Source organism: Anolis sagrei, chromosome 6, assembly GCF_037176765.1.
Source record: "Anolis sagrei isolate rAnoSag1 chromosome 6, rAnoSag1.mat, whole genome shotgun sequence".
Taxonomy (NCBI): domain Eukaryota; kingdom Metazoa; phylum Chordata; class Lepidosauria; order Squamata; family Dactyloidae; genus Anolis; species Anolis sagrei.
Genome location: NC_090026.1, coordinates 27,794,006 through 27,820,295, shown reverse-complemented (window position 1 = coordinate 27,820,295; position 26,290 = coordinate 27,794,006). Strand labels below are relative to the sequence as shown.

General features: G+C 46.1%; 1 protein-coding gene across 5 annotated transcripts in view; it reads right to left on the bottom strand.

The window, feature by feature from the left end:
• Positions 1-1,061: 1,061 nt before the first annotated feature.
• The window catches only part of SHANK1 (SH3 and multiple ankyrin repeat domains 1), a 157,904-nt gene continuing 132,675 nt past the window's right edge, over positions 1,062-26,290 (bottom strand). For 3 of the 5 annotated variants that reach the window (XM_060780704.2, XM_060780703.2, XM_060780705.2), the window contains exons 18-23: positions 23,063-23,149; positions 19,990-20,046; positions 17,326-17,441; positions 15,980-16,082; positions 12,935-15,410; positions 1,062-8,066 (exon numbers count right to left, since the gene is read on the bottom strand). In XM_060780704.2, coding sequence (XP_060636687.2) covers positions 7,499-8,066; positions 12,935-15,410; positions 15,980-16,082; positions 17,326-17,441; positions 19,990-20,046; positions 23,063-23,149 — 3,407 coding nt within the window. In that variant the 3' untranslated portion in view covers positions 1,062-7,498. Of the gene's footprint in view, positions 8,067-12,851; positions 15,411-15,979; positions 16,083-17,325; positions 17,442-19,989; positions 20,047-23,062; positions 23,150-26,290 lie in introns of all 5 variants that reach the window. The other 2 variants (XR_009631735.2, XR_010910150.1) reach the window with 2 other exon arrangements.

The window sequence follows — 26,290 nt, the reverse complement described above, 5'->3', positions numbered from 1 at the left end:
ACCTGGGGAGAAACCTCTGTATCCCATAGAGTTTATATTTGCAAATAAAATCAGTAAATTACATTAGTGGCTCTGCACAGGCATTGGAGGCAGAGACAGGACAAGGGGATTCGGTAGAGGAACATATAAGAGGTGTGTGTCTCTGTGTGAGTTTATGCATGTGAGAGAGAGACTTAGGCAGATCTGCCTGAATGCCAAAGGATGGGCTTAGGCAGGACAGAGTTCATTACATTCATCTTGGGAGATTCTGCCTACAAGATGAGGTTTCCGAGAGATGTGGTTTTAGGAGGGTTGATAGGGAAGAAGATGGACGTTCAGGATTCCTGGGTTCAAGTGTCACTCTGGGGATTAAGAGTAGAAGTGGCACTCCTGTCCCCCTCCATAAAACATCCTAAATCCCAGGAAAGGGATGTAGTAGAAGTGCATTGTAGAGCAGGTAGAAGGAGCTGAGGGCATGTTCTAGAATGACAGGAGCCAATCCTTCCAGCACAGCAAGAAACCAGACTGGGCTCTTGAGTGAGGATTGTGACACACCTAGGGGAACTTAATGGGATGACATAACAGATGGGTGATTATGGACCTTTTAAGGCCTCTTGGGCCAAGACCCAACTTAGTCTTTTCAGAGCCTTGAAGACGGGAAATGGGGTGGCTCTATCTTGTGGCCCAGGAGCCAACTTGGCTTTTTGCAAAAGGGTGTAAGAGCGAGGATGGAGACTGGAATCTACGCAATGAAATTCTGGCAGCTCTCTCCAAGAAAAAAACAAAAACAAAGGAAAAGAAGGAAAGATGGGTGAGGGACAAAGGGGAGAAGTCTATTATACATGACACCTGGGTGCTACAAGGCCAGGTGTTGGGGGAAGGCAAGGATCCCTCCCCCAGAGACTTATATCAGAGGATTAAATGGGGTGGAGTGTACCGACTCCCTTCCCTGTAGCCCGTCCCCACCCAGCAGTCACAAAAATCAAAACACAACCCTGTCAGATGCAGGCATTACCATCCCCCACCCCACCAACTCCCACCCCCACCCCTCATCCCAGGGAACAGATCCCTGAAGCACAAAGTCAACATTACATACTTCATTTCAGTACATTTAAGGCAAGAGGATCCAATGCTGCAGTTCTCAACCCTTCCAGGACCAGTCCACCTCTAGACAAACTCAGTTGCAACTTTTCTCATTCCTGTTTGGAGAACAACGCAGGAATCTTAACCCCCCCCCCCCCCCCGTCTTTCCAAATTCCTGCACACATTAAACCACTGAGCCAAAATATATCTTTTTGGAGAACACAGGTGTCCCTGTGTAGCTTCCTGTTCTCTTTCATCTAAGGCAACAATCCCACTCTCTTCCCCAAATATGGGGTGTACAATCTGAACTAGTAGCAATACCCTCACCTCCATTTTGACTTTAAAAAAATATCAGCCTTTCTAGAAAGCTGAATAGCCATGTCCCTTCACATGTTCCAACCCACCCTAGGCCCTGTAGTCTTGTCTCCAGCTTTCAAGCAATGGGACAGGCCCAGGAAAAATCTCTCCATCATTCAAACTAGAAAATCCATAAATAACAGTAGTATAACTAATGGACAAATGCTTCTTAAAGGTGCCAGTCCATGATAAGGTGCCAGTCCATGATCATCTTGCGGTCCTTCTTTATCCTTGGCCAAGCTTGGTGGAGACCTCAGTTCAACAACATCTGGAGCAGAGGTTCTCAACCTGTGGGTCCCCAGGTGTTTCGGCCTACAACTTCCAGAAATCCCAGCCAGTTTACCAGCTGTCAGGATTTTTGGGAATTGAAGGCCAAAACATCTGGGGAACCACAGGTTGAGAATGACTGATCTGGAGGGACACAAGCTGCCCGTGCCTACACTATCATGCATCAAGAAGTAAACTGTACCTGGTGCAGCATCTTCCCTTTTTTCCATACAACCCTCAATTTCTTACAATATCAAAGCTGGGGTCTCCTCAGAATAAGAAAATGATGACTTGGTTGGTCTGAGACAAGAGAACCCCCACAAACGACACGTCTGGGGATGGTGTCCCAAAATTTGACCATGCATTTGCTGCTGCTATTCTTGAATTTCCAATTTCTATCCTGCCTAATTTCATGAGTCCCATACATTCGTTAGTCTTTCTGTTCCACCCTACAGACATTATTTCTTTGTGAGATCATTGGACTGTTAGTTTTCCGTTCAAGAATCCAGAAGACCTGGATACTTCCCCCATCACTATAAATTCCCCAGCCCCCCAAGAGACCTGGCTCCCAGATCCTTTCCTTTTCATACACCCCATTATGTTCTTTTCCTCAGAGCTGGAACATGAATCTATGGGGCTGCCTGAGTGAGGAGCCGAGAACAGCAGCATAGACCCCCTCCCCTGCCTAAAATTGGAGAGGAGACCATCTTTCCCACCTCCCCGCATTATCATCATCATTTTGGAAGACATTCTAAAGTTTGTTAGTTTCTTTTTGCTCCCTCCTTGGGGCCTGTGGATGGGAGGGGCCAGTGCGGCCAGTCTGACGAGACGAGACAAGAGCCCTTTTCTTTAAAAAGAAAGAAAGAAAAAATATGGCTGCCCAACCAGCAGCACTGAGGTGCAGTGTCAGCGGCACATGTCACTAGCCACACAGTAAGGAGGGGACGGAGTTTTCACCATGTGGCACTAGGATGTGGCATTTGGTGGCTGCTGTGATGTGAAGGAGCAGAGAGCAGCCACATCTGGAGATGGGTCAGAGCGACGCCACATGGGTATGGAGTTGTGGCTTTGGAGGCACAATGGGAATAGCCACGTGGCCAGTCAGGTTGTGGCAGCAATGGAGAAGGGGCACCACAGGAGGCGTGGGTACACAGGATGACAAGAGTGATGTGGCAAGAGGCATCCTGAGAGGGAGGCACGCAGAGCCACATGGCACAGAGCCAGGGCACTAGAAGGGTTAACCCAGCCATGCAAATTGGGTGAAGATGTGTGACTCCCAACTCAACACAATCAACTCCCAACTCAACACAACCGATAGCCCACTTGCCCCAACAGCACCTGGGTACTATTTCTGTGCAAGGACTAAACTCTTCATCACTCATATCTCTTTAGTCCAGTGGTTCTCAACCTGTGAGTCCCCAGGTGTTTTGGCCTACAACTCCCAGAAATCCCAGGTAGTTTACCAGCTGTTAGGATTTCTGGGAGTTGAAGGCCAAACCATCTGGGAACCCATAGGTTGAGAAACACTGCTTAAGTCCTTAGTCCTTTTGCTCTTTGTGCCTTAGCCTTCTCAATCAAATCACTGCTGGCCCCATCTCTCTACAGACTAGTGCTACCTTGCCTTTTTCTTGTAGTGATTTCTGCCAACTGCCTACAAATTAACCCGAGGTCTTCTGAATCCAGTGCCTGTGCCTCTTACTTTGGCTGCAAGTAGCCATGACATCCCCTCTCAAAAGATGTTGCCAGCATGGATTTCTCAAATCCTGTATTTTTAAAAGCTGGGCTAGGGATGCTAATGTGCTTGCTGGGAAAATGGCCACCCCAAGAATTCTGCCTTGTAAGCCGTTAACACTTGCAGTCTTGACTGTCTTTTGTGAATCACCCCCGCCCTGCATTTCCCAACCACAAGGGCTAGAGATTATCCTTGTTTTAATAAAAGCGAAGCTGAAATTTTAAGGTTCTGAAAATATCCTGGCTGCCCACGTAAACATTTTATTTGCCTGGGGCCTGTCACCAGTTGGGTTTCTTTTTTTAAAGTTTTGTTTGTTTTCTCTTTTTTTTGCATGCCTGGGTTAATCATATGGTCATGAAGGGAAAGGGTACATTGCTGGTCTTGACAGGTGTCAGATGAATAAGGTTACCCAACGTCATGGAGCGTGGGCACGTGGGTGACCAGAGCCACATAGAAAAGAAATGTGATGTGGCTCTACAAAAATAAAGAAGAGGGGGGAAAAAAGGTGCAGCGCGTTACGCCACATGGTCATGGGAGGTGGAGACTTAGCTGTATATGGCACAGAACTACGGTTTCAGAGGCGCGAGAGTGGGGTTGGCTGCATGGCACAGTCATGGTGGGCTGGCGGTGGCTAGCTGTAGATCTAAAGAGTCACAGCACTGGTGAGGTGGTAAAATGGGGCCAGCCACAGGCCTACAGTCATAGTACAAGTCCCCACACACTTCCCCACAGCTCGTAATCCCTGATGTGGAGATTGGGAAGGAAAGGGGTCAAGGGATTTCCCCCCTTCCCCTCCCATTGGACGGAGCATCACTCTGAGGATCCCAGCAATGAGCAGCGGCAAGAGCCTCCCTCCCCCTCAGCCTGTGTCCTGGAAAAAAAAGGAGTCCGCCCATTGGGTCCTGGCGTCCAAATGGCTGCAATGGGGAGGACACGCTAGGCAGCACCCCCTTATATGCTGGGCTCTTTTTGTTTCTTTGGCAGCTGAGCATTGAAGAGAAGGGGGACAGACGCTCCATCCATAGCACAGATATGGTCAGTATCCAAGACCCCCTCTCCCTGGGAATTCGGGGCAGTGGGAGCATGGGATGACGCTGAAGGAGACAGCAGGGAGACATGGAGTGGGAGCACCTGCCCATGCCTTTTCTTTCTGCCCCCTTTCTTTCCAGCTCCTATAGCATCTACCTATCCGGAGCTGAAATGCTTGCTGGCCACAGATACCCCTCTGGCAGAAGGACACAGAGATTTCCCAACTTTGCAGGGGAAATGCTCGTATGGAGATCTCTCCATTCTGGAAGTGCAGAAATACATGAAACATGCATATATGAAGATGGCTCTGGCATGAAAACAAGATGAAGGCTGACCCTGAGTATGCAAGCCGCAAGCGAAAGCATGATGGCACCAATGCATATGTATGTAGACCAAAACAGACGGTTGAAGTCAGGGCTGTGTATACTCTGGAAAACTGGAAGAGGACGGAGTGATTTCCTTTGGCAGTGTATGGACATTGGGCACAGTGTCAGTTCCTCAATTTAGTGCAAACCAAAAGTTCCTACTTCAAATCAAAGATATGGTTTTCTCTGTGGAAAACTACATTTGGCCAAGCTAAGTAAAAATAAATTGCATTCATCTAAGGCTGCTGCTGTATGGATTACATATTGGATTCCTTTTACAGGAGTTATATCTACCTGAACTGTAACCAATTATTATACTGCGGCTTTGTACAGAACATAGTATTCCAAATACAAACAATTTGGTGTTGAGTTGTGTCTGGCTGTTGAGCCCATCAGCCCCAAGCCAGTACAGTATACAATGTCCCATTCCCTATGCAACTAGGCTGAAAAGCCACTGGTGGGTTCTTCTCAAAGCATACCCAATGTTGCATGAACCAACACAATATCCCCTGCTCAACTGCAGTATAAAGCCATTCACCAACACTGCAAAGCTTGGTTTGCACAAGTCAGAGCACACTGGTTCAGATAAACAGGCACTGTTCTAGAGGAATCCCTGCTAAACTAGTAAGACACTCACATGAAATCTTCTATTGGGCAATTGCACTGTTTTGTTGTGATTTTTTTTAAATGTAGAGTATTACCCGTGCACCCCCCCCCCCCCAACCCCCAATCCATGGAAGACACATTCCTGGACTAATGTAGAAACGTTAAACAAAATAGCAAACCCTGAATTTTGTCAATGTGATGAACAATTGAAGTATTGAGTAAAGGGCATAGCTTGTAAGGAGACCCTAAGTGAAACCACATAATTCAGTTCTGTGGATATGAGGATCATACTGTATGTCCAGTTATCCATTTACAATCCACCTGTACTTTCCCACCACTTTCTTTGTTAGAAAAAAAATGAGAAAAAGATGGAATACCTTACCCTAAATGCACACAGCCTGATGTTAAGCAGGTTTGGCTTGTTTACCAAGGGAATGCCAGGGGTCTCCAGGTGGAACTTGGAAGTTACCTTGGTAAGCCACTGCTACAAGCCAGTTAATAATAGCCGTCTATACAGAGCAATATTCTGACTTGGTGACTTCCTATGTCCATCAACATTGCCAGAAGCTCACCATCTGGAAGTCCCCTCAATTCCAGGTCACCAAATTTTCTGTGGCTTCACTAGTGTATCAATCTATTGCTTCTGCAATAAAAGCCACAGCTAGCCAAATCTCAACCCACTCAAATAGTCATAAAGCACAGTCCAGGTCACTTTGGAGAAGCTTTGTCTACCCCTCTATCCTATAGTTGATGTTTCCTTGTGGCTGGTCCAAGAATGCTGAAATAGCATGAAGATACAGGGTACGGCCTGTGCCATCATCACACAGATCTGGGTTGCTCATGCTGGCCTAATTCTACACCAAGGGATCCTAACCTTTCAGAATATTCTTTGATATGCAATCCAGGTAATGGTTAAGAAGTGTGGGCACACCACTTAAGTAACAGATGAGGTGTTTTTCATTGCTACCCTTGATTTGTGAGCTGCAAACCCAGTAAGCCATCTACCCAAGAGCATTGTCACTGCTTTAGAGCTCAGCAGCAGCACCGCATGATTTCCTGCTACATTAAATTACCCTCGATTGGAGCATCAAAAGGTAAACTATTGCACAAGGCAGATAGTAATGTGAGCTAGTAATATACTCAGGATGGGAGCTATAGCTGTGGATGCACTCTACATAAGCTCCACTGCATCCCAAAGGGTTGTTTCCATTTTCAAGGAGAAAGGTTCTGACTTATGGCTTTGAGGCAAGCTTGGATGAGTGCAGACAATGTCTAATAAACTCTTCAAAGGTTGGAAGTAGGAGTATCTCACTGAGATTTATGATGAGCTGGGGAAAATAGGATTCATGCCCTCCCTAACATGAACTAAAATAGAATTCATTTTGCAAAGTAAAGAAATATATGCCAATGCAACCCTTCTGAAAGGAAGTCAATTTCTTTCTTTCTTTGAAAGGCAGAGTACTTAACAACCCCAGTAATTGTGAAAATGCAGCAGGCAAGCTTTTACAATGATGGGCAAACAGCAGCTGCAAAGGAAGTGCAATCAGCAAGATGGTGGGTGGCATAGATATGCAGATATAAGTTGCTGTACAGTTGGATGACCTAAATGAGCTGCAAGGTTGTTGAAGCAAGCTGATATGCCAATGGAGAATGACACATTAGTATATGGAAATATGTAGAGATAATACATGCACACACAGAAACATTTGTGTGTGTATATACATCTGTGCGTAGGTGTATATATAGCTTGGGAAGTGGTTACACACATCAAGTGTTCAAGCGCTAGTGTCAGCGGCATCTGGTTGGATGAATGGAATGGGCAAACTGCTACATGGCAACGCAAAAGAGGAAAGTGCACACCCCCATAAGGGTGCCCAGGCAGGCTTTGGTGAGCTTCTCAGAGTATCTCTCTGCCAGGGGGGGATCCCCACCCTACCCTGACCCACAGGGTCTCTCGTTGCAGCTTCCCCTGCGCCCAGCCCCACAGCTGTGACCCCTCCACCTCATTTGTTCTCCCCAGTGGTGGAGATCCATTGTACATTCAGGCGAGAGGCTCCCTGGGGCAGGGCGGTTTCCCCCATCACCTCTCCAGAAAGAACTTGAGGGCACGGGAGATGTTCATGCGATGCCCAACTCGTGTCACACCCAGGTCAATGAAATCTTCCTTGGTGAGGGACGGTAGATGAGAGCCATCGATTTCGTTGTCCAGGAACCGGTCGCGGTGCTCCCCCAGCTTCAGGTAATCTAGCCAGTCGGCCACATCGTATTTGGTCCAGAAAGGCAGCGGCTTGGAGCCAAAGGGCTTGTCCGTGGCTGGCGGCAAGAAGTGGGTAGGAGACAAGGAACGGCTGCCAGAAGGGAAGCCCGGGAAAGGGTGCTCACCCCCAGAGGTGGGAGAACCACGGAGATCAAATACGCCAGTGTATATGGGCACAGAAGGCAGGATGGGAAGGGAAGAAGGCCTTGGAGTGGGGCTGATCTTGTGCTCACTGGGCAGGGCGGCTGGACTGGGGGCGCGCCGCAGGGCTGGGCGAATATCAAACTCCACGCTTTTGGGATGCTTGCCCTGGGGGGACTTGGGCCAGTTGTGGAAAAGGCTGCTTACAGGCTTGGAGGAGATCAGTGATGGGGATGTCTCATCGGGGAGCCTGCAGGAAAGGAGAAAAGGAATGAGAGACTTATTAGCATCCACAGTGCTCCCTTCTGGAAGATAACAGGAGAAGGAACGATCAGAACGAGACAGGTGCTTCTCCACAACACTCTCTTTGATGGGCTTCACTCTCTTTGATGCAACACTCTCTTTGATGGGCTTCACCCAACCAGGTGCTCTCCAAGTGCACTACACTGCAGCTTTCCATAATCCTCAAACAAGGAGTCCAAAACATTTTGAGGGCATCACCTTGGAAAAAAACTGCCCTATAAGTCCTGTTTGCATACCCATCACAAGCCTTGGATTTCTGAAACCTTCACAGAAATATAAACCTTAAAGCAGCTGTGGAAAGTTTGTGTGAACTCGAAGTTCTCCATTGCTTTGTGGGTCTCTTCTATCAAAATCACCTGCAACAAACTGTTTCTTCTGTTCCTGGACAACAGTGAGGGCAATTTTTACTTCACCACAACGACTTACAGGAAAAAAAATATTAATTCCTGTCCTCCAAACCAAAATACAGATTGTGGTTTCCCTCTGTTGTCTTAGATGAACGAAGCAGCAAGAAGACAAAACAGAGTGAAAATATCCACACGACAGAGCACTATATATATCTTAACTCACATAAGCCTTCTGAACAAGAGGGAAACACTTCTGCACAAAGTATTAAAATTCCTTATAAAATGACACCCAACAGATATTTCTTCCCTGTTAGTTTTGGAAGAACAGGAAAAACTAAAGATTGTATTATTATCTGTATCAGTCTTGCTCAACCTTGCACTTTCCAGATGTTGTTGGACTATCATTCCCGTTGTCCCTGGGCATCATGTAAGGGTATTAGCCAACTGCATCTGGAGGATACCAAGCTCTATATGTTACTTTATCTATGATGAAAGTCGCCTCTCTATTTCTGCTCTCCATGCCTATATGGCTTCCATGTAAGTGGTCTTGCCACTGACAAACACTGCCAGCAGTAGATAGTATGGGAAGTCTTTCTAGGATCCCGGGGTTGGGAGTAATGATCCATGGTGCAAATTACACAAGGAATGCCATAAAGTAAAAGGAAGTATGCAAATCAAGTGCATCCCATGAGGTGCAAAGTGCTTACCCAGACTATGTATGAGAGTCTCAAATCCCTTTTTCATTTTTGTAGGTCCTCCCCAAAAGTGCTCCTTGAATCCTTAAGGGACATGGGAGTAGTTTTGCCCTGCTTTAACTTTTTATAATCTGGAAATAAACCAGAAAATGGCCTCTCCTGTTAAAAAATGGCTTCTCCTGAACCTGAAAAAGCAAACATATGATGAAATCCCCCTTTCCCCCATAGAGATGGTAGGGGCATTTCAGGGACTGGGGCAGAGAAGGTTCTGTTTATTAGCCTTCTGATATCTGGTGGGGGCTGCATGTGGAAACAGAACAAGTATTCCAGCGAAGAATAGAAAAATGTCAGCCAGAACTCCTTGCTAAGAGTATCTTATACCTTCCTCCGAACCTTTGTCAAACACGTCCTTATTTTAATGGACCCTACTAGGGCTGAATTCAGCCTGTAGATTAGGGCCCTTTCATGCTGCACATTATGTAACTGCCATGGCTGCATCCTAAGGATTCCTGGGATTTGCAGTGTTAACACTATTATCATTTAATTGTTTTAAAACTTTTTTACTGCACTTTTTAAACCTGTCTTGTGTGGGATTGTTGGCCACCTTGAGTCCCCATGGGGAGAAAAGTGGGTTATAAATAAAGCTAATAATAATAATAATAATAATAATAATAATAATAATAATAATTCTCAGCCAATGGAAGTTAAAGTGGAATCACAGCACCTATGTGGCACAAAAAATCCTGCACGGTCAAAATGCAAGAGTTGTATCTCTCTCCAAGCAAATTCATTTCCATTTTTTTAAATGACCCAAAAGACATCAGAATTTTTGGCATCACCATAGGTGCTTCCAAAGCCATCCCCTGATTATGCTCATCGAGGGAAAAGTAACTTTTTCAGACCAATTCCAAGACTGACAGGAGGTCACGTGTGGTTCAAGGCTCTCCTCTACAGTGCCTGAGAAGAGGAAGGCATTTCAAGATAATAACCCATCTCTGAGATGTGTAACTTTATGGCTTTTCCTTGGGGGATTTGCACCATCATCTCAGGTTTTGGGGAAGATCAGGCATAACCAGTCAGTAATTCCAGGTCTCACTGCAAGTCGGTTTGAGTGGATGGATCAAAGAAAACTTGCCTACTCAGTGTCTCTTTGGGAAAGAGATACTGAGTAGGCACCCAGTGAGATTTCGATGAGGAGAGAGATTGCAAGGATATTTTTTGTCACCTCCCTTCTTAATCTACAATGATTCAGGAACACCGATTTCTCGCCTACCAATGACTACTATTTCTTTATCCCAGTGCATATTCTATACCATTGAACAACCACCTCCACTTTCTCAAAGAGCTCAGAATGTATGCCTCCTCCTGTTATAGTCTGTCAGTCCTTGAAAGCTACACCCCAGTTAAGAACCCAGCTCTTCCCCAGAAATGCAAAAGTCTTGTTGCCCAGGCAGTCTCTCCAAAGATAACATGCCTTGATTGGGTGTCAGGTGCAAGATATCTGTCTTTCTGTTGCTTAAATCAACATCATTGGAGGAACGACAATAAATTCTCCCGGCACAGATGTGACTGCAGATGAATGACAGAATGGAGCAAATAAAACTCAGCAATGTGACTGCATTGAGAATGGAGGTTGGGGGGGGGGGACTGTTTACCCACAACACATGTATACTCACACTGGTACATGTACACATGCAGTGTTTAATGCATCGGGGCCATCTTAACCCCTTCTGGAAGCAGAGAGGATGTCAGCAATAAAGCAACCTCAGCAAAAAAAGGAGATGAACCAGGCACTGCAGATACCATGATACCGAAGTGGATGGTGAAAGAGTTAGATTGCAAATCTCCTAAGACCATGCCTCTAAGAGCCAAAACTCCTTCTGCTACAACACTCTAGAATAAGTAGGCTTCAGACTGTATTTAAGGAAATCTAGATAGCCCTCAGCAATCTGGGGTCCAGACTCCATCATCATTGTGTGTAGTGATATGGACTGGGTGGAGAGATCAGTTAATTGAGCACTGATGTGTCAGAGAAGAAGAAGTGGTTATTCAGAGTCCAGTTCCAAAACCTGGGTAGACCTCCATTTAATCAGCCCCTGACGAAATGGAGAGTGCCCTCAAATGTACTCTGCAGCCTTCTACAATTCTTGAGTTGCATGAGAAGCAAAAGCAATTATAGCAATGCATTTCTTTCAGTCTCAGAGGCAGTGTGTCTCCGATTTCCTTTGACTGGGAAGCACAACTGGGAGAGATGGTGAAATTGATCAAATGTCTTGCTCGTGCCCTTCACAGAGTCATCTAGTTGACCACTGTGGAAACAGAACATTACGCTAGATTAGGGATGGATGAGAATTTTGCTTCAATTCTTTTTCCACACTTCCAAAGTCTGGATGTGGGAGAGAATAAAATTGATAGATTTGCACACTGTGTTTCTATTTTAAAGTCCATGGCAACATCCAATGAAATCCTGGGTTTGCACTTTAGGGTGGGGTACTTAGAATTCCTTATCAGAAAACTTTCATGCCTCACCAAACTACAAACCCAGGATTCCATAGGAGGCCGCCATAGCTGTTAAGGCAGTACTATAATATTATTTTTTGTAGTGTAAAAGAGACTCCAGTTTGATAAAAGTTTTGTCAGTTAGCATCCTCATCAACATCAACAATGAAGCATGATGGCTTCTCTAGTTATATAAAGCCAGAGATCCAAAGAATCAGGGGAAAATGTCATAATTATATAAAACAACACTATGACATCAGGAGAATTTCCCTGAAAATGAGAGGGAATCAAAAAAGCAAAATGTTTCCATGCTTGGTGAAGAACACAGGCTGTCATATGATCTCTCCAGAAGGACAGGACTGAGAAGGTGTCTACTTCATCACACTAGAGAATGAATCCATTTTAAATCCGGATTGTGCCTCCTGCAGAATTAAGAGGCTGTTAAAGGCTCCTCCCTAAACTACAAACCCCAGAATTCTGTAGGAGGCATCAACCGGATTTAAAATGGATTCATTCTCTAATGTGATAAGGTCCGGAAGACCTACCAGCTTTGAGCTCCTACCACTTTTGTTGAATCAGTCAACTGTTTACAAGATTCAAATGCATACCTTTAAAGAAGCACAGCTGCAGCAGGGAACTTTCACCAAGTGCATTTTCCCTGAGGCACTTGCCAGGGGATTTTTGGTTAGTTTATGTGAGTTTCAAAACACTCCCCTGACTCTTTAAGAGCTTTAGCAGATAGAAGTTCTTTGTTCAACATTAAGGGAAGACTCCAAACTAGTTACCACTCTGAAGATACTTGCATGATTTTTTTTTAGTCTAGACACATTACACAAGGGGCCAGGTTTATTGTTTGTAGAATGCACACACAGAGAGACTCAAAGGCCCCTCACATACATTAATAAGGAGCTGTTTTTTTGGATGTGACTGCATGGTTTGTCACACAATGGACAAGATGTGCTCCTATATCAGTCAATTTATGCATGGGAGAGCAACAAGGAATGGTCTGTAAGTAGAGATATAGCAAGCGCATACGCTGTGAATACACTCCCCTCCCCCAATCAGAATGACACATGAGGTGATCCTTTTGCCCTGTGCCTGCAAGCACACCAAATGAAGCAATGGTAGTAAAAAAAATCATTAAAAAAGAAAAGCCAAGCATTGACGGGAGAATGAGAAAAGGAGACAAACCCAACTGAAACACGAGATGCAGCATGCACGGGGCTGGCTTCCTGCTTCCTGCTCCTCCTCCTCCTGCTCCAGCCGCCTAGTACCTTTGCCTCTGTAGGGAACTGGGCCTCTCAGAGCCGAAGGGGGCCACCGCATCTGGTGGCCGTGACCACGACACCCCGCCCATCTGCTGCAGCTTGGTGCTCAACTCGCTGATGATGCTGGCCTTCATGGTGGACAAGGGGGAGGCCTTAGGCTCCTCCCAGGGCAGCGGAGATTTCTGTGGCAGCTCTTTGCCTGGCTCAGGGGCTGCTGGCTGCTGGTGGTAGGGTGGGGCAGGCGTGAGGGCAAACATGTTCTCTGTACATGCGGAAACTGAGATGGTAGAGCTAGTGGGGGTGGCCACTGGCAAGCGGCCTGGGAAGGGCCGGGAGCGCAGCTTTGTCTGCAATGGGCTCTTGTCTGTGGTGCTGCTGCCACTACCACCACTGCCAGTTCCTCCTCCTCCGCCTCCTGCGCTGCTACTTCCCCCAAAGGCTTGTCCATCCAAATAGGTGATGTAGGTGTCCAAGAGCTCTGTGCCTTCCCCAGACATGCTGGACAATGTAGATACACTACTGATGGTCTCCAAATGATGGTCGCTACTGCTTCGGCTATCTACCTCCTCGATCCCCGAGTCCGTCACGGCTTCTGAAGCCTCTGCTGCAGGGATGGCAATTGATGAGACAACAGAAGAAAAGTTAACATGAGGGGCCTCCTTGGTTTCAGAGGTCCCAGACTGGGTCAGAGTAGCCACCTCACTGTCATAGGAGGTTAAGCTGGAAGCGGTGGAATCTAAGGTGGTAGGGGCCGGGGGAGCAGCTGTAGGTGCTACTGCTGTGGGCAACTCGTTTGCCCCTTTAGGTGGAGACTCGGGTTTATCAAAGCTATTCGAGAACTCAAGGGGGGGCGGAAGTGGCTCAGTGAAGACAAATTCATCATCAACGTCAATGGAAGGGGCTGGTGGAGGCAAGACCAGTAGCGGGAGTCCGTTTGCTTCGGCCACCCGCTCCATTGGTGCAGCAGCAACCTCCACCTTTCCACTCTCACGGCTTCCTTCCTGCTCTTCCTCTTCCTCCTCTGTTGGGCGACAGTTCTCCATAAAACGCACATGAAGTTCCAGCTTCTCCCCTTCTTCAGGCCGTTTCTCCCAAGGCGCAGCTTTGGCTGAGGCTGGTGGTGGGGGTGGCTGCTGCTGTTCAGGCAAATGACGTCGGGGGCTCTCTGGTTCTTTCCGGGGTGATGCTGGACGTTGATGGAGGTGGTGATGCTGCTGTTGTTCTGATGTCCCCCAGAGACGCAAGATAGAGCTGCCAGGAGATTCAGGAGTCTTTGGTGACTCTCCAAACCGGGGTGAGCATGGACGCGAGTGCCTATCTTCTCGGCTTTCCTGATGGGACTGAGACTCTTTCAAGGCCCGCTCACGAGCCACTAACGCCAGCCCCAAAGGGGATCCGGGATCTAAAATCTTGCCTGTCAGGGGGTGAATGAGAGGAGTCGAATGGGGCTGGAAGTGCGGCAGGAAGCTGGAGCACACAGAGGTGAAGGCGCTGGTGGTGCTGGCTCCATATGTTTTAGCGGCACGAGACTGAAGGTAAGCAGAGCTGCTACCAATACCAGTGCTGCCCCCAAAGCTGGGAGCCATGTTGAGCTGGATGTATGGCTCGCTAGAGAACATGCCTTCATCAATGGATTTGGAGTGGCGAAGACGAGGCATGGGGGTCTGCTGGGAGTCATCATCAGGCTGCTCAGTGGAGAGGAAGAGGGCGGACTTGCGGCGAGCCTCACTGTACCATTCGCGGTCCCGGCGGGCAGCACCAACCAGGGCTGCGCCGAATTGACTGGTGAAATCCATGCTATTGTGAAGTTGGAGGGAGGGGACAGGCACTACTGGCTCTGGCTGGCTCTCCGCCTCCATGCTGCTTCCTTGACTGCTGCGCCCGCTGCTGCTGGTAGACGGAGCTTTAATGATGATAGTGGGGATTGGGATAGAGCTCTTCTCAGGTGGCGCAGATGATGGGGGCTGCAAGGAGGATGGCTGCATGGGCGAGGGGGGTGTACTGCCCTGTTGCTGCTGTTGCCGTTGCTCATCCTCCACTTTGGTCTGCTTGACCAAAGGCCCCTTGCGGCGCATGGGCTTAGTGGGGACGTACATGGCGGTGTTGGTTGCTCGCGGGGGCAGGTTGTAGTAGCGGAGGTCAGGGGTATGGCCTCGCCAGCCACGGGCAGTTGCCCCTTCTGCTCCCTGCTCAGACTCTTGGCGGTAAAGAGACATCTTGTCGCGGATGCGGGGTGGCGGCTCATAGGGTGGTTCTTGATGTAGCGAAGCTGAATACAACTTGGCCTCGGTGCTAGGGTTGAAGGTCGAGCGGGCTGAGGGAGTAACACGTCCAGAAGCAGAGGGTGAGGTACTGCTGTAGGGAGGGTCAGGTGGGGAAGTGGTTGGAGGAGGTGGGATGTCATCAGAACCAGGGACTGAAAGGCTGCGGCTAAACTTCATGCCAGGGGGAGCGAGGTAGGGCTTATCATCTTCAGCAGTTCCTGCGGAGGAAAGCAATGCAACCGTGATTGACTTGTTCTCTCTCTCCAATGTCTAAAGAACCAGAATGATCCTGCTCCTAACCTGGTTCAATTGCTCCATATTTATTTTTGTGAAATTTTATTAAACATGTAAACATAATAAACTCATCTCATGGGTAAACATTTACTTATAAATAAAATTATAAATATAATAAATAAATAAATATAAATAACATTATTATTAATTCCATTAATACTTATTGCCACAGAAATAGCTACTAAGTTATTGCTTCAATAATGGACTTGCTCCAACATGCCATAGTAAGCCATTGTATGATGAATGCTTCAGACAAAAGAAACTATGACCATTTCCCACCAAACTTCATTTGTGAAGTCCCCCATTTAGTACCCTCCAGATGTTTTGGCCTACAAACTGCATCAAACCCACACCCAGATGGCAAGGCTTTAAGGGGATTGGAGGCCAAAACATCCATCCAGGTTGTGAAAGGTTCCCTTAATAAATAATTTAATTCCTCCACTTTTCCTCTTTACCTCAGGCCTTATTTGACTCCCTCCAAACCCTGTCTCACCAATAGATTTCTGACGGAGCATCATGCCTGGCGGATGACTGGTTGGCAAGTATGATGGGCGCTCATAGCTGGTTTGACTAAGACGGTGCTGTTCAAAACTGGGCTGAAAGAAAAGAAAGAAAAAGTGTGTGAGAGAAAGACAAAGCAAAGAACCAGCAAACAAGGCATCAAGAGCAAGTGAAAGGAACAAAGATTGGCATATTTTTGGGACCCCAACACTTGAAGCAGTAAAAAGGACCCCCCCCTCAAAAAAAAAAAAAGCAGGATAAGGGCTTGTGGGAAAAAGTCTTACTCTGAAAGCTAAGTGAGGGTTAGAAATGCTGAGTAGTCATTAGTACTAGATTTAAGCACAAGCTACATGGCAGTTTACCAGACTATGAGAAGCTTCTAAATGCATTATGAGGAGCTTCTAAACAAAAACAAAAGAAATCTATGTTTCTGTTTCTGCTACAATAGTGCACTTTTGTGTCTTAAATACAATGCTACTCAAAATCTGTATGTCTTAATCCAACTCTGGTAGAACCAGAAGGACCAAAAGGACCATGTAGTCCAATATCCTGGCATGAAGTAATAGGCCACTAAAGCTCTCCTGAGTAATGGATGTTCTTCCTAATGTTAGGTGGAACTTCTTTTCTTGCAATTTGTCTTCTCTTGTATATGTCCTAGTCTCTGAAACAGCTGAAAATAAGATTTCTCCATATGACATCCCTGTATCAAAAGAAGGCTGTTCTGTCACTTCTTAATCTTTTCTTTCCCAAGCTAAACATACCCTACTTCCTAATCTATTCCTCATAGTGATGTATGAGCAAAGCAGTATACATTGCTACTACTCTTTCTCTTAGCCTGGAAACTATACTCTTCTTGATACAAGCCAAAACTGAACAGTGAAGAAAACTGGAATGCCTTACTTGGAGTGACCATTTCAAATCCCAAATAAGAATACTCCTGTTAGAAATATATATATATATATATTGCTAATTCTTGAGCCAATTTAGTTCTCTCTGATAGTGAAACTGGGGCTTAAAAACCCCTGCTAAGACAACTACTCCAGAGCAGCAGAGGTAGAATGCCAACCCGCCAAAAAGGTATTTTTAAATAAACAACAACAATAACAAAGGATTAAAAATAGAAAGCAGGGACAGTTTACAAAATGATTAAACATTTCAAAACAATGTTGTACTCCAGATGTGCTGGATTACAACCTCCATTAACAGAGTTGTAGTACAGAACATCTGGAAGGTGAAAGATTAGGAAATGTTACTGCTATGACAATAGCCAGGCATTATTATTGTCTTCTTTCAAAGTCATCACTGGGTGCATTCAGCAGCCATAGTCCCCCATCCTACCTCAGCAGAGAAATAGTTCTTGGCGGTGCCCCGGGATTTTCCCAAGGAAGGAAGCCCTCCACTGTCACCAACACTGATTGTTTGTTGAGCTGCTGCCAGGATCTCATCCAATTTGTCTGCAATGAGAGAGAGGCAAGAAGAGGTAACTCATCATAAAAGAGCCAAGACCCTAATCATTACAGTAGAGTTCCTCATAGGGAGCAACCCTAACCCTTAGGCTCAGCCAATATTCTTCTTGTATTGTCAAAGGCTTTCATGGTTGGAATTCCTGGGTTGCTGTGAGTTTTCCGGGCTGTATGGCCATTTTCCAGAAGCATTCCCTCCTGATGTTTCGCCCACATCTATGGCAGATATCTTCAAGGTGGCCAATTACAACATTCACACTTGCCTCAAACAGACAAAAGTTATTTCTCCATCCCTGGACATTCCACAGATCATATAAACCTCACTTGCCTAGTTTCCAACAGGCCTCACAACTTCTGAGGATGCCTGCCATAGATGTGGGCAAAACATCAGGAGAGAATGTTTCTAGAACATGGCCATACAGCCTGGAAAACTCACAGCAACCCAATATTCTTCTTGATTGGAGCAGTCTCAAAAGTAAATCGAATTTACGAATCTTAGTTGGATTTTCTGTGCACTAAAAACAAGCTGTCTTTTGGGTAGTCTTTTAATATTAAATCACTCCTCATTCTTCTAGAATCCTTCTCATTAATCCTTCTCATTAAATTGGCTACTTTTAGGAATTACTGCACTCACTGAACCTGAACTCAGCTATGTCCCTTTATCTCAGCCATATTGTTCTTATGATGTTGTTATGACTGTGTTTGTTTTATTATTTTATTGATTGATTTTAATTGTGTCTCTGTTTTTATCTGTATTTTCAGGCCTGTCCCTTTGTAAGCCGCCCCAAATCCCCTAGGAGAGATGGTTGGCAGGGTATAAAAATAAAGAAGTTGTTGTTGTTGTTGTTATTATTATTATTATTATTATTATTTAGGACTCATCCCTCTAGAATCACCACTCTGTTATAAATTTATGCCAAAGGAAAGCATATGTAAGATCCAGGAGAGCTAACCAAGTTAACTTTAGTGTACATTCTTGAAGAATGAGATCAAAGATGTTCAGGTTCTGAACTGGTGCTTGGCCTCTGTAATGGACTGGATGAGGGACAACAGATTGAAACTAAATCCAGACAAGACAGAGCTACTCCTGGTCAATCGAAAGGCCGAACAGGGCATAGGGTTACAGCCTGTGCTTGACGGGGTCACACTCCCCCTGAAGGCGCAGGTTCGCAGCTTGGGAGTGATCCTGGACTCATCGCTGAGCCTGGAACCCCAGGTTTCGGCGGTGGTCAGTGGAGCTTTTGCACAATTAAAACTTGTGCGCCAGCTGCGCCCATACCTTGGGAAGTCTGACTTGGCTTCGGTGGTCCATGCTCTGGTTACATCCCGTTTAGACTACTGCAACACTCTCTATGTGGGGTTGCCTATGAAGACTGCCTGGAAGCTTCAATCAGTCCAACAAATGGCAGCCAGATTGCTAACAGGAGCGGGGTACAGGGAGCATACGACTCCTCTGTTACGCCAGCTCCACTGGCTGTCAATTAGCTTCCGAGCACAATTCAAAATGCTGGTCCTGACCTATAAAGCCCTAAACGACTCCGGCCCAAGTTACCTGTCCGAACGGATTCTCCCCTATGAACCATCAAGGTTATTAAGATCTTCTGGAGGGGCCCAGCTCTTGCAATCGCGTCTGGTGGGGACAAGGGACAGGGCCTTCTCGGTGGTGGCCCCTTGGCTTTGGAATTCCCTCCCACTGGAAATTAGATCTGCTCCCTCCCTCCTGACTTTTATAAAGCTAATAAAAACCTGGCTTTGGAATATGGCATTTGAGGATTGAGTCAATAACCCTTGTTCACACGGAAGGATGGCGATGAACTGTGACTGCATTTGACGACTTGGCTTGTGTAATGTGATGTTGTATTTTACTGTATTTTATGTTTTAATGTATAATGATGATGCACTGTACTGTTTTATATTACTGTATATGAATACATGTTGTAAACCGGCCTGAGTCCCTTTTCTGAGGTTGAGAAGACCGGTATATAAAACTTATAAATAAATAAATAAATAAATAAAGCCGGCACAGATATTCCAAAGATATCTTTTGTACTGGGATCAGGTACAGTGAAAATATATCCATACATTCCCAGGTTATAGGTTAGAACAGGCATGGGCAAACTTGGGCCCTCCAGATGTTTTGGACTTCAACTCCCACCATTCCTAACAGCCCCAGGCCCCTTCCTTTTCTCCCTCAGCTGCATAAGTGGCTAAGGGGGAAAAAAAGAAAGAGCCTGAGGTTGTTAGGAATGGTGGGAGTTGAAGTCCAAAACATCTGGAAGGCCCAAGTTTGCCCGTGTTTGGTATAGATGGTGATCTTAGTATGAAATAATGAAGCTTATTTTTAATATGTTGTAACCAGGCTCTGGATAGTAACCCAGGAAGGTGGCATACAAATAAATATTTAAATAAATAACATTCCAGCTCTTAAGCATTTCCCAGCTTTAGGGATCACTCAATCATATGTGTGCAAAAACATCCTCCTACCTAGTGACAGAATTACCAGGTTCCAGGGCAGGGGGGAACATGCGTTTTTACTCACTCAAAGCCATCTGATAGACAGTCCGCTTCTTATCAGTGCCCATCGCTGGCTCATAATCTGCAGAGACAACAGGAGGGGAGGATAACAGGGGGTGCAGGGGGTGGGAATCGGTAATGGTGCACCAGGGAGGGCAGGTTTGTGAGGCTGCTCGCAGGGGAGTGGGTGGCAGTATGAATGAGAGCATCGGTGGGAGAGTGCAGAGCAGGCTTGGGTAGGAGGCAATGAGAGGGAAGCAAGTGGGTCCGTGAGTGTGTGGAGGGGGGTGAGGAATGTGAGGCACTCACCTGTTTTCTTCTTCCAGGGGGAGACTGGATAGTGGGGGGGAGATAGTAAGAGGGGAAGACATTAGCACTGCCACTTGTGTGGGGGGCAGACCGTTGGGAAGGAGGCTTGAAGCCCTCCCTTTAGACCATGAAATCAGTAGGAAGGGCATGACAACGGGTAGAAGATGCTAGAGGAAGAAAGAACTGGGGACAGGAAGCCATCTGTTCCTGACTGAAGCTGTGGATGTGGGGCAAGCAACTCCCTTACTCAGTGTTATAAGCACAGGCAGACCTATAGCTTCCTCTGAAACAATCTAAGTCAGGCATGGGCAAATTTTCTAACTTGAGAGCTGCATGCTAGCACTCCGTGCTAGGAGAACTGATTGGAGGGAGGAAAGAGGGAAGGAAAGACAAAAGGGAAAGAAGGAATGAAGAAAGGAAGGAAGGATGGAAGGAAGAAAGGAGGAAGGAAAGCGAGAAAGAAGGAAGGACGAAAGGCTGGAAGGGAATGGAGGGAGGGAGAAAGAGGAAGAGAGGAAAGGAAAGGAGGGAGGAAAGAGGGAAGGACGAATGGGAAGGATGAAAGGGTGGAAGGGAATGGAGGGAGGGAGAAAGAGGGAGAGAGGAAAAGGAAAGGAAAAGAGAGAGGAAAGAGGGAAGGAAGGACGAAAGAGAAGGAAGGATGAAAGGGAATGCAGGGAGGGAGAAAGAGGAAGAGAGGAAAAGGAAAGGAAAAGAGTGAGGAAAGAGGGAAGGAATGACGAAAGGGAAGGAAGGATGAAAGGGTGGAAGGGAATGGAGGGAAGGAGAAAGAGAAAGAGAGGAAAGGAAAGGAGGGAGGAAAGAGGAAAGGTCAAAACGAAAGGAAGGATGAAAGGGTGGAAGGGAGAAAGAGGGAGAGAGGAAAGGAAAAGTGGGAGGAAAGAGGGAAGGAAGGATGAAAGGGTGAAAGGGAATGGAGAGAGGGAGAAAGAGAAAGAGAGGGAAGGAGGGAGGAAAGGGAAGGAAAGACAAAAGAGACAGAAGGATGAAAAGGTGGAAGGGAAGGTGGAAGGAAGGAAGAGAAGGGGGAAGGAAAGAGAGATGGAAGGAAGGACGAAAGGGAAGGAAGGAAGGAGGGAGGGAGGGAAGGAAGGAAGGAAGGAGAAAGAGGGAGAGAGGGAAGGAAAGAAAGACAAAAGGGTGGATGGGAAGGAAGGAGGAAGTGAGAAAGAGAGAGGGAAGGGAGGGAGGGAAGGAAGAAGGAAAAAGAGAAAGGAAGGAAGGATGAAAGGGTGCAAGGGAAGGAGAAAGTGGGAGGGAAGGAGGAAGGAAATAGAGAAGGAAGGAAGGAAGGATAGGATGGTGTGAGAGAGGAGGGCTTGAGGAAAGAGCCCATGGGGCTGCATCCGGACCCCGGGCCTGGGTTTGCCCATACCTGATCTAAGTGTTATATAATTCATGATAACAAAATTAAGAACAAGCCCAATAGTCTCTTAACCTGGAGGGAAAGGGTGGGTGGATGGGTCAATTGCTGTTTTAGCTGCGATCCCCATCAAGTCTAGCCAGAAAAACCAATAGAATCACAGGAGTTGCAGTCCAACAACTGGAGGACTACATGTTCCCCATCTCTGTGTTTCTGGCTGGAGATCTAAAGAAAAGCCTGCAGGCACTTGTACCGAAGTGTCATTTATAGTAAATAGCTCAAGTTACTTCTCTATAGGGCTTGGCTATTCTGAAATAATTCCTTATTTCCCCACCCTACAAAAGCTCTACCTAAAGGCCTTCTTGCTAAAGCTTCCCCTCCCCCCCCCCCCCAAACATAGGAAGGCTGACAACACTAGATAGAACGAGGTCGTGGATCAGGGATCATTATTTATTCCTTAAATAATGAGCTGACTCACAACAACACAAAAGGGAGGGGGATTTTCTCCATTTCTGAGAAAAAAGAGCAGCATATGTTCACATGTCTGTATACGTTATCTAGGAAATAGTTTGATTATTTTTGCAGCAATATTGGGGGATCAATTGACGGAGCAAGAACTCACCTTTCTCAACTGGGAAAGTCACAGTTTGGGAGTCCCGGGCAGCAGTGATGGACAGAAAGAAAAATTAAACAGAAAAGAAGCAAATAATACCTCCTATAACAATACCACAAAAGGAGGGGATAGGGAGGGCTATGTTGTGGGAGGGCTATGATCATGCTAGCTTAGGCATGGGCAAACTTGGCCTTCCCTCCAGGTGTTTTGGACTTCAACTCCCACCATTCCTAACAGCCTCAGGCCCTTTCCTTTTCCCCCTCAGCTGCTTAAGTGGCTGAGGGGTAAAAGGAAAGGGCCTGAGGCTGTTAGGAATGGTGTGAGTTGAAGTCCAAAACACCTAAAGGACCAATGTTTGCCCATGCCTGTGCTAGCTGGTAAATTAGGGAGATGCAGTTTTCAAAAAGTGACTTTTCAGATCTCTGCAGTGCACTGCCTCCTCCCCTTTGTTGAGAATGTCTTTTCATATCTATGAGGGCTCACCAGTGGAGAAAGTCATTCCCCGCACAAAGATTGCTATAGTCATTATAGGATCTCAAGTCATTCCCAACTTACAGTAACCCCTATCATACGGTTTTCTTGAAAATATTTGTTTGGGGTGGTGCCTTTGTCTTCCTCTGAGGTTGGGAGAGTGTGACTTGCGCAACGTCACCAGTGGGTTTCCATGACTGTGTGGCGATTCAAACCGTGGTCTCCAGAGTCATCTAGTTTAATGCTCAAACTGCTACACCAGGGAGGACAAATTCCTGCACATCTTTTGAACTGGAAATAGTAACCCCCTACCACACTTACCCATTTCTTCCAATTCAGAAGTCATTGATTTTGAACGCAAGGAGATGGCTGGAGGCGGCAGGCGTCTTGCCTGCTGTGGTGCGGCAGCTGGAATGAAAAAGAAACAAACAGTTGTGAGATCTTGCCTTTTAAACAAACCCACAACCTCTGGATGCCATCATTAGCCCTTCCTCTGATTAGAGGTGGAAATCCTCAACTATTTCATCCTTGCATGAAAAGACAAAAAAAAAATATGGTAATTTCCCCCTTACCACAGGACAAAATGTATATTCTTCCCTGTATTCAAAAGTTCTAAAATGAACTTTTGAATACAGGGAGAGATTATGCTACAGAAAAAAAACTGCAAAAAAATCCTACTAGATTGTCCCAAGGGTAGAATTATAGAATCATAGAGTTGGAATAGACCTCGTGGGCCATCCAGTCCAACCCCTTGCCAAGAAGCAGGAAAATCACATTCAAAGCATCCCTGACAGTTGGCCATCCAGCCTCTGTTTAAAAGCTTTCAAAGAAGGAGCCTCCACCACACTCTGGGGCAGAGAGTTCCACTGCTGAACAGCTCCCACAGTTAGGAAGTTCTTCCTAATGTTCAGGTGGAATCTCTTTTCCTGTCGTTTGAAGCCATTGTTCCGCGTCCTAGTCTCCAGAGCACCAAAAAAACAAGCCTGCTCCCTCTTCCATATGACTTCCCCTCACATATTTATATAGGGTCATCATGTCTCCCCTCAGTCTTCTCTTCTTCAAGCTAAACATGCCCAGTTCTTTAAGCCGCTCCTCATAAGCTTGTTCTCCAGACCCTTGCTCATTTTAGTCACCCTCCTCTGGACACATTCTAGACCTCACCCTCTGAGGATGCTTGCCATAGATGCAGGCGAAACGTCAGGAGAAATGCCTCTAGAACATGGCCATATAGCCCGAAAAAACCCACAAGAACTGAGACATTCTAGTTTGTCGACATCTTCCTTCAACTGTGGTGCCCAGAATTGGATACAGTATTCCAGTTGTGGTCTGACCAAGGAAGAACAGAGGGCTAGCATGACTTTCCTTGATCTAGACACTATACACCTATTTATGCAGGCAAAAATCCCATTGGCTTTTTAGCTGCCGCATCACATTGTTGGCTCATGTTTAACTTGTTGTCCATGAGGACTCTAAGATCTTTTTTACACTAACTGCTATTGAACCAGATGCCCCCATTTCTTAGTATTTTTCGACCTGGGGACAAATAGTTACTAATACACTTTCCATCCCTAATCCTGACCTCTTAGGTGTCAATCCTGTCTCAAAATGAAGCCAACGTGCGTTCTGTCAGATGTCACTGAACTGTCACTGACTAGGGTTGATGTGGATTGGAGTTCAGTGCCAAGAAGGCCACATGGTTGGCCGCCCCTGCATTAGGGCAAAGACAAGGGAGACCTTTCAGAGATAGCAGAGATCACAAATAAGGCAATTCTAATTACCCCCTGCCTTGGGGACTAGGATATTCACTGCACATCTCTGAAGTCTCTTTCCCTGTTCTAATCCTATATATTGGTGTTTCTCAACCTGGGGGTCAGGACTTCTGGGAGGTGGTCGCAAGTGGTTGCCAAAGACAATCAGAAAACACAGTATTTTTGTTGGTCATGGGAGTTTTGTGTGGGAAGTTTGACCCAATTCTATAATTACTGGGGCTCAGAATCCTCTTTGAGTGTAGGTGAACTATACATCCCAGCAACTACAACTCCCAAATGTCAAAGTCTATTTTCCTCAAACTCTGCCAGTGTTCACATTTGGGCATATTGAGTATTCATGCCAAGTTTGGTCGAGATCCATCATTGTCTGAGTCCACAGTGCTCTGGATGTAGGTGAATTACAACTCCAAAACTCAAGGTCAATGCCCACCAAACCCTTCCAGTATTTTCTGTTCGTCATGGGAGTTCTGTGTGCCAAGTTTGGTTCAGTTCCATCATTGGTGGAGCTCAGAATGCTCTTTTATTGTAGGCAAACAATAAATCCCTGCAACTACAAAGTTGGAAGAGACCGCATAGGTCATCTAGTCCAGCCCCCTTTCATGCAGTAAAACTTGAGAGGTCAAGGGACTTGTCATATGTTTGTGTCTATGTCTTCACGTCACTTGTCGACCTGTGATTATTCCATGAATTTCATAGGGTTTTCTTCGGCAAGGAATACTCAGAGGTTGAAATATAGCCTACAGCACCTGGCATTCATTGGTAGTTTCCCATCTAAGTACTGACCCTGTTTAGCTTCTAAGATCAGACAGAATCTGGAGCCTTTAGGGTATTTAGGCCCTTTCTGACATATGTAGGGCAGTGCTTATTTCAGGGAGAATGCATGTGTCCCAGTTCCAAAAACCTTCAGTTTTCAAGGGCAAGGGGAAAAGCAAAACTGTTTCATATATCCTGACTGTTTCCACACTAGAACTTTTATCATGCAGCTTCCTGCCAGAAATACAGAATTGCTACCCATCACTGAACGTAGACTTACCCCTGTCCAAACGGCTGACATCCTACTTCTCAAGTCCACAAGACTCAAACTGTCCTCCAAATACTGCTTGTATTCTCTTCCACTGAATTCTCAAAAAAAGGAAAATTCTATTTCCCATATAGAGGATTTGCTACTAATTAGTGCCATCACAGCAGATTTTGAGGTAGATGCACAGTGGAATGAGCACAAGAGCCCACAAATACAGGACTGACTTTGAAATAAGTGAACAAATATATATTGACATCTACAGTAAGGGTCTAGAGGGGCATATAATTATTTGAAGTATTACCTCCTAAAGTAGTGGTTCTTAACCTGTGTGTCCCCAGGTGTTTTGGCCTACATCTCAGTTTACCAGCTGTTAGGATTTCTAGGAGTTGAAGGCCAAAACATCTGGGGACCCACAGGTTGAGAACCATTGTCCTAAAGTATATTAGAGTGTGATGTAAGAAAATCAGGTCCAAGGTCTAAAATTACTTAATTGCACCACTAATGAGCACTCCTCCCTTTATCATTCTAGGCCAGGTATGAGCAAGCTTCAGCCATCCAGGATAGGGAGGGCTATGTTGTGGGAGGGCTATGATCATGCTAGCTCAGGCATGGGCAAACTTGGCCTTCCCTTCAGGTGTTTTGGACTTCCACTCCCACCATTCCTAACAGCCTCAGGCCCTTTCCTTTTACCCCTCAGCCACTTAAGCCTGAGGCTGTTAGGAATGGTGGGAGTTGAAGTCCAAAACATCTGGAGGGCCC